Source organism: Podarcis erhardii (assembly GCF_964252035.2).
Source record: "Podarcis erhardii genome assembly, chromosome: 2".
NCBI lineage: Eukaryota > Metazoa > Chordata > Lepidosauria > Squamata > Lacertidae > Podarcis > Podarcis erhardii.
The window spans coordinates 16,054,984-16,066,497 of record NC_138498.1 but is presented as its reverse complement, the minus strand read 5'-3'; the positions used below and the strand labels follow the sequence as shown (position 1 = coordinate 16,066,497).

Sequence of the window (11,514 nt, the reverse complement as noted above, 5' to 3'; positions counted from 1 at the left end):
GATGAAGCATCTTGGCCTCAGTGACAAACCATCGAGGTAACAAGAGAGTTAAACAGCTGGGTAACTAGAAAGCTAAGTACCAACCTATTTAATAAAGCTGAAACCGCAAAAGGGGGCAGCATTAGGGGCACTATGTGCTAGGAGCTGAATCCTGCAAAAATGTAAGAGCTCAGGCGTTAACTCTAAGAGCCGATACCTAGTTTGCAGAAACCTAGTTTTCAGCTCAGAAACCTAGTTTTCAATAAAGAAGGCTGATCGCCGAAGAACTGATGCTTTTGAACTCTGGTGCTGGAGGAGACTCTTGAGAGTCCCATGGACTGCAAGAAGATCAAACCTATCCATTCTGAAGGAAGTCAGCCCTGAGTGCTCACTGGAAGGACAGATCCTGAAGCTGAGGTTCCAATACTTTGGCCACCTCATGAGAAGAGAAGACTCCCTGAAAAAGACCCTGATGTTGGGAAAGATTGAGGGCACAAGGAGAAGGGGACAACAGAGGACGAGATGGTTGGACTGTGTTCTCGAAGCTACCAACATGAGTTTGACCAAACTGCGGGAGGCAGTGGAAGACAGGAGTGCCTGGCGTGCTCTGGTCCATGGGGTCACGAAGAGTCGGACACGACTAAACGACTAAACAACAATTTTTCAACTCTATCCAAGCATGGGAGCTACCTCTACCTTAGCGGGAAAATCTTGAGGGGGTCACACTAAACCAGAAACCTAGGTTGAATCCCAATTTTGAATGTAGGGTGAAAAAGAGAGAAAGATGCAGAAAGGAAACTGCAAATACATAGTTCCATGTAATGCATATCTAGTTAGTGAGAATCCAACAAGTTCTGGTTTTATAGGTTAAAAGGGTTGGGGGCTTTCGAATAAAAAAAAGAATAGCATACATGCTAAAGAACAAGGGAAGGCCACGGCTGTAAGTTTCAGCCTTCAGTTCAGTTTAAAACCTGTTAAAAACTATTTCATTTTTTGAAAAAATAGAGTGTAAGTAACTTAAAATTACAGAGTGGGTTTCACTTTTAAAAGCCTTATTATTAGGGTTACCATACATCCCGGTTTTCCCAATATTCCTGGGATTTCAACGGTATCGGGGGAAATTTCTGAAAAGCAGCAGTTTGTCCGGATTTTCACTTCTTCAAATATGGCAACCTTTCTCAGTATGAGCAGTCCTGGTTTAGGTTAAGTGCAGTATATAAACTGAAGCCAAACAGTAGGCCTCATTCCAAGTCCACGTTTCAGCTTTCAGTTCAGTATAAAACCAGATAGAAGCTAGTTTTTGTTTTAAATGAAAACTTCAACAGGGAGTTCATTGCTACCCCCTGTCTCCTCCCTGCTTAACTGTCTACTCCCCAGACAAAATAAATGCAAGAAGGCAATGAGGAATGCAAAAAGAAGTATTTCATGAAGCTCATTGCTAAAAGCCCAAAGACCACCACCACCAAATTATTCAAATACATTAGAGGCAGGAGACCATCTTTGGATGACAAGGGAATCAAAGATGTGATAAAGGAGGAAAAGGAAGCTGAATTAATTATTTGCACCTGCCTTTACAGCAGAAGATGTCAGGTAAATAGATCCCTGTGCCTGAAGTTTCTCAAGTAGAGAGTCTGGAAAAAATATTATTATTATTACTATTACTTAGGCAAATGGTGGTGACAAGCTACAGTTGTAGCCCTAACAGATGATAAATTGTGTTGCCTGGATAGCATCCGCCCAAGAGTTCTTAAAGAACTCAAATGTGAAATTGCTGAACTCCAAAAACAAGTACTTGTCCTAAGATCAGCCACTGTACTTGAGGACTGGAAATTGGCCCATGTAACACCAATTTTTAAAAAGGGAGCCAGAGGGGATTCGGGAAATTACAGGTTGGTTAGTTTTAACGTCTGCTCCAGGAAAACTGGTGCAAAGGGTTATTAAAGATAGAATTACCAAACATATAGAAGAACAAGTCTTGCTGAAACAGAATGAGCATTGCTGCGAAGGATAATTCCCGTCTCACCAGTTTTTCAGAGTTCTTTGAGAGTGCCAAGAATTTGACACTGCATACTTCGACTTTCAAAAATCTTTATAAAAGGTACCCACACCAAAGACTTCTGAGAAAGCTTAGCAGTCATGGAATAAGAGGAGAAGGAATTGTTTAAGGTCCAGAAAGCAGAGAGCAGGAATAAATGAAGAGTTCTTCAGATGGAAGAAGGTGGAAAGTGGAGTTCTGCAAGGATTGGGCCTCTGCTTTTTAACGTGTTCATCAATGATCTAGAGCACGTTTTATTAGGAAAGGGATTGAAATTAAAACTGCCAATATCATAACACCATCCTACAAATCTATGAAGCCAAACTTGGAATACTCTGCACAATTCTGCACACGATACCTTAAAAGGGGGGAATTGTAGAGCTGATAAAAGTTTCGGAAAGTGGGCAACCAAAACGATCAGGGGGCTGCTGCAGCTCCCCCTCAAGGGAAGGTTACAACCCTTGGCGAGGGGGTTAGTTTCAAGAAAAAACAAGATATAATATTATCCAAGACATGGGGAAAGTAGATAGGAAGTTGTTCTCCTCTCAGGATTCTAGAACCAGAGGCCATCTAAAGAAGCTGATTGTTAGAAGATTCAGGATAGAGAAAAAGGAGGACTACATGGTCACTAACTTAGATGGCTTTTAAAGATTGGAAAAATGCATGGATCTATCAATGGCTAAGTTCTACCTCCATCGTCAGAGGCCTCCGAATATTAGTCGCTAGGAATCACGGGTGAGGAGATCCTGCTCACGGGCTTCCTGTAGGCATCTGGTTGGCCAATGGGAGAACAGGATGCTGGACTAGATGGGCCATTGGTCTGATCCAGTAGGCTCTCTTTATGTTTCCTGTGTAATGTGTGAAATGCCCTGTAATGCCAAACTATTTGTATCCATGAAACAGCCAACGCTGGCCACAGGCTTATTCTGTGTTCAGTTCCCTCAAATACTTTTCAAAGGCAGGTAGCTCAGTTGTGGGTTATTAGTGAGATAATGCACAAGGGAAACACAGACCCTCCAAGTGTCCCTATTTTCCAGGGACAGTCCTGGATTTACGGAAGCCATCCCAGGTTCTGACTTGAACCCGCAATGTCTCACTTTCCCTTAGGACATCACTATTTCCATCGGAGAAATGTTGGAGGGTATGGAGTTATGCAAACTCCAAGCCAAGGGGATAAGTAACAACACAATCTTTAGAAGACATCTGAAGGCAGCCCCATATAGCGAAGGTTTTTTTAATGTTTAATGTTTAATTATGTTGGAAGCTGCCCAGAGTGGCTGGGATAACCCAGTCAGATGGGTGGGGTATTATTATTATTATTATTATTATTATTATTATTATTATTAAAGCTATGGTTTTCCCTGTAGTGATGTATGGAAGTGAGAGCTGGACCATAAAGAAGGCTGATCGCCGAAGAATGGATGCTTTTGATTTCTGGTGCTGGAGGAGACTCTTGAGAGTCCCATGGACTGCAAGAAGATCAAACCTCTCCATTCTGAAGGAAATCAGCCCTGAGTGCTCACTGGAAGGACAGATCCTGAAGCTGAGGCTCCAATACTTTGGCCACCTCATGAGAAGAGAAAAGACCCTGATGTTGGAGAAAGGGGCGACAAGGAGAAAGGAACGACAGAGGACAAGATGGTTGGACAGTGTTCTCGAAGCTACCAGCATGAGTTTGACCAAACTGCGGGAGGCAGTGGAAGACAGGAGTGCCTGGCATGCTCTGGTCCATGGGGTCACAAAGAGTCAGACACGACTAAACAACAACAACATTGTTATTGTTATTGTTATTGTTGTTGTTGTTGTTGTTATTCACTATAATGGAATAGGATGTCCCTATTTTCATTGGAGAAATATTGGAGAGTAAGGAAACAGCTCTTGAAATGAACTTATAAAGAAAGTTCTCTTACTGAATTGGTTGTTTAGTGAAAAATGTCTGAAGGGGACAATTGGCTGGTATCTTTTACATTAACAAACATATAGCACTTTTAATGTAAAGTGCCTAACAATGCTAGATGCTCACAAAACATTTTTTTATTATTATTTCATATGAAACAGGTAACTAGAGTAGGCTACCCGCGATATTCATGGCTAAGCTTGGTGTTGAACCCAAGTCTCCTGGTTCCATTCTCTCTTTATGGTGTTAAGTGCTTTGGCTTATCTGAGACTTAAAGGAGAGCTCTTCACCCTCAAATCAGAAGTAGTTGTCAGTTTACAACTTTTCAGGTAAAACTGCCACTCCACTCTGCAGCTTCATCCCATCATTATTAAATATCACAGGTGCTCTCACTGACCACATTCACATTGCCAGTCCTATTTTTCTAGAAAAAGAGGTGCTGCACCTCACCACAAACTTTTCCCTTGTTCTCTTAGAATGGCACTGGCACCCACCTGAGCTCTAGCTGGGGGGAAAAAGCCCTGCGCGATTTTTTTGAAGATTTTCAGGCAGCCATTTACTACTATGTAGTAATGTAAATCAGCTTACAGAATGCAGGAGAGAAAGAAAGACAACTGGCCTGGAAGATGCAATGAAGAAAGGCCTGCTTAGCAGAATCTAGAACAAGACATACAGGTTCTCAAGTCAACAGCACTGAGGTATTTCCCCACGTATTTAGGCTAGCTGAGCTTTGCTATCTTCTGCGTTTATGGATAACCCCTGTTACAGAGTGTCAGCGAACAACTATCAGGAAGCAAAATATCCCTGCAAACAAATTCTAGGGAGTCAATCTTTGGGTTTGGATGAGAAATTTGACCAGGTCCATCTCACAGGCCAAAGACCAAAGACCATGGTTCTTCCAAGATGATCTGTAAAGCCTTCCAGAATATCAGGAGGAGAGGAACTATTTACTGTATTTTTCGCTCTATAAGACGCACCAGACCACAAGTTTTTGGAGGAGGAAAACAAGAAAAAAAATATTCTGAATCTCAGAAGCCAGAACAGCAGGAGGGATTGCTGCGCAGTGAAAGCAGCAATCCCTCTTGCTGTTCTGGCTTCTGGGATAGCTGCGCAGCCTGCATTCACTCCATAAGACGCACACACACTTCTCCTTACTTTTTAGGAGGGTAAAAGTGAGTCTTAATAGAGCAAAAAATACGGTAAGTGTTATGCTAGCCTTAGTTGAATAGGGTATCAACCTGTGCCTTCAAAATGTGTGCATTGGTAGCCTCCCTGTTATGTCTGGGTCAATGTTCCACTGCTGGTTTTGCTCAGTAGGGGAGTGCTGAGATAGGTCTTTTAGGAATCTGAAAAAGCCCCACTGGGAAGTCTAAAATTGTTCAGAGATGCAAATATGCCAAATAAATGTATTTCATTATCCCAGTCTGCAGGAAAAGGCAGACATCTCCTTTCTTTCTTTCTTTCTTTCTTTCTTTCTTTCTTTCTTTCTTTCTTTCCTCAAGCTTACTCTGCAAAAATTATGGACATACCATTCAACTTAATCTTTCACCAGTTTATCCCAAAAACAGCTTGCAAAGTTTCCTTACACACTTGTAATATAGTGAGAAATTCTTTAAAGGGAAACCACATACAATTATTATTATTTTTGTTTTTCAGTAGTTGAAAGTCTTGCCAGTTCAATCTTTGGCCTTTAAAAGGAAGTGAGTATACTCTGGTATACTTCCTTTTCTGGTATATTTTCTGGTATATTTCAGAGTTTTTGGACTCTGAAATAAATCCACACCATGCATAGGACTGTATCTTTAGGGTCAAAGCCTAAACCTGTGAACTATGGACACTTAAAATGGGGTCTACAGTTTCTAAGGGAAGCAGGCAAACAGGAGGGAGGAGAAAGGCTGGAGAACAGAAGCAGAGAGAATAATACATGACTACAGAAGACCAAGAGTGACTCAATAAAGACATGTTTTCAGAAAGCAAATGAGACGTTAGTTAAACCATTGGTTAGTACTGAATTTGGGGTGCTAGGTTGGGCCTAAAGCCCTCTCAATAGCCATATGAAGTGATTTATGAATGGTTCTCCAGGACTGCCTTAGGAGATGCACCTTGAGTTTAACACACACACACACACACAATGAATGTTAAAGCCTAGGCTGCCAGTTCACATGTTGCAACTGGTGAAGCTCCCTTTGAACACACCAAGATGGCAACGTATTATAGGCTATGACAAAGTAAATGAGGACAATGCGCCCACAGGTGAACAAAAGTGTATTCTGCAGTGTATTACGGCAGTCAAGGCAGAGTGGCGCCTTCACAGGGCAAACTCAGCTCCATAAGACGAATGTCTCTAGGGTCATCCATTAAATCAGTGTTTCCCAGACTTGGGACTACAACTCCCATCATCCCAAGCTGGCAAGACCAGTAGTCAGGGACGAAGGGAATTGTTGTCCAAAAACAGCTGGAGACCCAAGTCTGGGAAACCCTACATTGAACGCTGAAATGTACGTTTGCTTTCTCTCTTCACACATACACACAGACTTTAAAAATGTAATTGTAATAATGCAATTGCACCTGTTTTATTTGCTTCCCCATAAATTATACTTTGGGGAGTTTGAGAACTAGTGGTTTTGGGTTGTTGTTTTTTCTTGCTGTGACAAAGCTTGAGAGGTCCTATCAGAGGCCACAACCAAAGGGAAATAGATTGGCAACATGGAATTTGAAAATGAATAGAAACATTCCTTCAAAAAGTGGTACTAGCCATGGCTTCAAAACTACAGCACTAATACTTATCCTTTGAAGACATTTACTCCACCAAAACGCTATGGTAAAAATGTTTTCTTTAAAAAAATAAAAATAAAGTTATGACATAATATATTGTGAAACGCCCCTGAAATACATTCAACTTTCATCTTTGTAACGACTTCAAGTTTATTCTTGTTCTTTTTTTCCTCTCCTTACCTTTTGCTTTTAAACGGGAATCAAGTGTGTGTTAAAACACATTTGAAATCCCTCCAGGTCATATTTTATTTTCCTTGAGTTTAAAAAAACAACAAAAAAACATTCTTTTTTTTCTTCTTGTTTTGAGGTAAATTATTTTTCCTGAGTAGTTAAAAAAGAAAAAGAGAACCCACTACATACATTACAAAAATAAAAAGGATGCTAGTTTAATAAACAATCTACATTTAAAAAAAAAAAAAATCCCAAAAGCCTTCCCTTAAAACCCATTGATGCCATCTGCTTTAACAACGATGCTCTTGATGGCTTTAAAGAACATCAAGGGCTAAATTATGCCTCTGGAAATGAGTCTGTATCAGAGTATAAAGCCGTGAATGACAGCATCGTGCCATTTCCATGGAAGTTAAGAACTCTACAGAAATAACCAGGAGGTACAGTGTTAAAAAGAGTTGGGAAGGGGTCAATACCTGGCCGAATACTTTACAATGCTGGTACAGAAAGGGATGACTGGGGGAACAGATTAATAATAAATAGGTTATCCTGAGTTCATTCAGCAACTACTTTTCATAAACATAGAGACCCAACAACCACCACACAGTCAAAATTTCAGACATTTTTTAAGGGGGGGGGGGAAATGTACGCAAATCAATCTAGGGGAAGTCCTTGCATCCAAAATTAGGTGTGACTTTCTAACAGACGACTCCTCACCCATCGCCTGCTTTTCATAGGCAGGCAGGCTGCGGCCTCTCAAGGAGAGCACTCAGAGCGCCAAAGCTTTTAACAGCAAAAGCAAGAGAAGGAAATCAAATCTCCCAGCACCTTCTATTCAGAGAGACCCGAGACCATCAAAAAAGAAAAAGCCGGTCACTCTCCACTAGTGCTGAGACCCATACATTTTATCCCATTCCACGTACAAGTCCAGCTCCTTCTGAGAGACGGCAGGGTGGATTTTGCAGAAAACGCTTTCGAAATCCTTGTAGGAGGTGGGCTGAAGCTGCCCCGGCAGGCTCTGCAGCTTGCTGGACGCAACCTGCTGGCAGAGGTGGAGGAGCTCGCTGCCTGAATAGCTCTCGGTGAGTTGGACAATGGAGGCCATCTCCCTCTCGCTGAGGCAGTAGTTTTGCTGGGCTAAAGCATGGTGCAGGATCTGCCGCCGGGCAATGCTGTCTGGCGGGGAGATGTAGAAGCGCTTGGCAAACCTCCTCTGGGTGGCTTCGTCCAGGTTGCCAGGCCTGGTGGTGGTTGCTATGACCACGACGTTCTGCTCGCCTGAGGTAGCAAGGTTATCCAGGTAGGAAAGGAGCTGGGACTTCAGGACAGCGGCATCTTCCAGGAGGGATTCCACGTCGGTGAGGAGAATGACCGTTGGCTGCCGGCAGTTGGACACGAAGAACGTGGCCTGTAGGATCTTCTCGGCTTCTGCCTTCCACTTGGAGACCAAGGCTGTCCCGCTGAGCTTCATCAGGGTGGATCCCAGTTGGGTGCAAACACACCTGCTCAACAGGGTCTTCCCGACACCACGAGGTCCAAAGAGCAGGATGGTTTTGGGGGGCCGGCTTGCCCCCGTGTAAGCCCCTGGCCTCAAGGTGGGCCACACCAGCTCTTCCTCGATGGCAGCTTTGACAGAGACTTGCCCTGCAATGTCTGTCCATTGAACTGGAGGACCGCAATCAATTATCTTGTTGTTCACCAGCTCCAGAACAAACGGGTCCATGGCTTTCAGCTGTTCTTCCACAGTCTGGCTGCTGTTGTCGCTGCTGAAGGGGGGCGGCTTGGGTTGCATCCTGAGGGCAAAGGACTCTCCTCCATGTTCCCCGTTGGCAGCTGGAGGGGTGAACTTCTCAAAGGTCTCGCTAGGCCTCAGCGGGGCTTCACCCACGCTGTAAGCTGTAGACACCAGGCCTTTCATGGGCTGGCTGTTGTATTTCCCCACGGGCTCCTCGGAAGCCACGGTGGTGGCCGCCACGCCTGCGGGCCTCTTCCCCCCTTTGAAAGGCACCTCAGAGCTGCGGCTGAACCCATTTCCTCTACATTCACCGCTGTCGGACATCTGATACGGAGACTTTGGTTGCTCATAGCTGTATTTGCGATACCGGCCTTCGCCGTCATCCTCACCACCGGCGAGATCAAAGGCCTTCCTTTTCAGAGAGCTCCCCGACTCACCGCTGAGGGGTGGCACAGCGAGGGGGCTCTGGTAGCTGTACCCAGGGACGACAGGGGGGCGAGAGGAAGGAGGGATGGGTGTGGGGGCAGCAATGCCCGAGGGCAAATACGAGGCTGACGGGTGGGGAGGGTGAATGGTGCCATAGCCAGGCTGGGGTGGGTAGCTGCCTGAGGCGTAATTGTACATGGGTCCTGAGGAGCTGTAGCTGGGGACGAGCGCTGTGGAAGGGTGGCTGGGTTGAAGGAGGCCTGAGCTATGCAAGGTGGACGGGTGTGGAGGCGGAAGCGCCGAGGCAGGTTGGCTGCAGTAGCCCGATGGCAGGTAGGCCCCACTGTAGCCTGAAGGGTACTCCTGAGATGGACCAAGACTGCCAGAAGTTGGGGGTCCCCCGCATGTGTTACTGGGGTAAATGGAGTCCGACAGATTGCTGGAGACCACCGGGGAGGTCCCGAGGCTGTTCCCTGGGGTGACAGCAGGAGGGATGATTCCCTTGGAGGTGGGCAATCCATCGTGCATCGGGGTCAAAGGGTAAGCCCCCTCTGAGCTGTGCGCCATCGGCCAAGGCTCCATCTCTCCCTTCTGGCCGTTGAGGGGCCCAAAGGCGCCATCCCCGTAGGTGTTGAGCCCCGGCGGCCTGTCATAAGGGGAGTCCAGTACTCCGGAGTACTTCTCGGCATACCTCTTCAGCAGGTTGGAGGCGGTCAGGGCAGAGATGTCATCGTTGGCCCAGGCGTAGTTGAAGCGCTGCCGGCTGCTGTGGTAGAGGTCAGACTTGTGGGCAGGCGATGAGGTTGTGGAGGAGACATCAAGGTGCTGCTCCGGCCACTGGTTCAGGGGCTGAGCATGCTCGGGTGTCCAGTGCATGTTTGACAAAAGAGCTAGGGGAAAAGCAGCAAAGAAAACCAGGATTAGGTTTTGTCTTTGGGGTGATATATACCGTATTTTTTGCTCTATAAGACGCACCTAGTTTTTTGGAGGAGGAAAACAAGAAAAAAAATATTCTGAATCCCAGAAGCCAGAATAGCAAGAGGGATGGCTGCGCAGTGATCCCACTCGCTGTTCTGGCTTCTGGGATAGCTGCGTGAAGCCTCTTCAGGGCAGCGGGATGAAGGCTCCCCCAGCCCTGAAGAGGCTTCTGCACAGCGCTCCCTCTCGCTGTTCTAGCTTCTGGCTTAGCCCTGCAAAGCCTGCGTTCGCTCCATAAGACGCACACACATTTTCCCTTACTTTTTAGGAGGGGAAAAGTGTGTCTTATAGAGCGAAAAACACGGTAATGAGTTAAAGAAAACGTTTAAAAACACTTTTGTTAAAAAACCAGAAGCTTTTTTAATTGGGTATAGACAAGATAAAAAATTGTTCTTATGTGCAACAGCTGCGGCAAGAATTTTGTTAGCTCCAAAATGGAAACAACAGGAGTTACCAATGAGCGGCAGATGAAAATGATGGACTTTGCAGAACTGGCAAAACTGACGGGAAGAATCCGGAAGCAGCAAGACCAAGCATTCCAAAAAGACTGGAATAATTCTATATTACATTTGAAAGACAACTGTAAGCAATTAACATCACTAGCAGGGTTACCGTATTTTTCCATGTGTAAGACTAGGTGTTTTTTTCTGTTAAAAATAATGTCAAAAATGTGGGGGCGTCTTATACAAGGAGGCCATCTCCCCCCCCCCCCGCCATTTTCTTAAATCGGAGCCCCCCAAAATAGGGGGCATCTTATAGATGGAAAAATACAGTAGTTGAAGATGTGTAAAATGAAATTGCTACCTATTCAGATTTAGTAATTTTATATTTTAGGTAATGATATAAACAAGGATAGGAAATAAAGTGAAAGGTAAAGATGAAAAATTTAATTTTATTAGGCAGGAGGGAAGGAAGTTGATAGGCTCAGTTGAGCCTAAGAGTTATGAGAAAAAGATATATTACTGTGTAATGTGATTATATGTAAAACTAATAAAAATAAATATATAAAAAAAGATTTTGTCTTTTGGGAATAATAGGAACAGAACTACCTAAATTGTATAGGAATTTATTTATGTGTGCTACTACAACAGCAAAAATGCTACTTGCCCCCAAAATGGAAAGAAGCATAAGTCCCAGCAAAAGAAGAATGGATATAAAACTTACGGAATATGCAGAATTGGCGAAACTTACCGGAAGAATAAGAAATTCTTTTTATAAAAGAATGGAAATGGTTTACTGAATATTTACAGATAAAAACATTGGCGGGATTATGGTAATAACCTGCAGTTTCATAAGAGTATATATTTAAAGTAGATAATTAAATGAGCAAATTAAGTGAATTTGGATATGAGGAAAATTAATTTAAGGAACCGCAGAAAGAGGGGGAAGGAAGTCAAACTTTGAAATGTTAAATTGACTGTAAAACTAAGGAAATGTATAAACTTGAAAGGTATAAATAAATGATGCTACACTGGCGGGGAATTGTGGGGAATCAAAATGGCAGCTGCCAGATCTCTACTG

General features: G+C 44.1%; 1 protein-coding gene across 2 annotated transcripts in view; it reads right to left on the bottom strand.

Annotated features, from left to right (window-relative positions):
- Positions 1-6,012: 6,012 nt before the first annotated feature.
- Positions 6,013-11,514, bottom strand: part of FIGNL2 (fidgetin like 2) — a 63,966-nt gene continuing 58,464 nt past the window's right edge. For both annotated transcript variants that reach the window (XM_081849632.1, XM_081849631.1), the window contains exon 2: positions 6,013-9,905. In XM_081849632.1, coding sequence (XP_081705758.1) covers positions 7,738-9,891 — 2,154 coding nt within the window. In that variant the 5' untranslated portion in view covers positions 9,892-9,905 and the 3' untranslated portion in view covers positions 6,013-7,737. The remainder of the gene's footprint in view (positions 9,906-11,514) is intronic.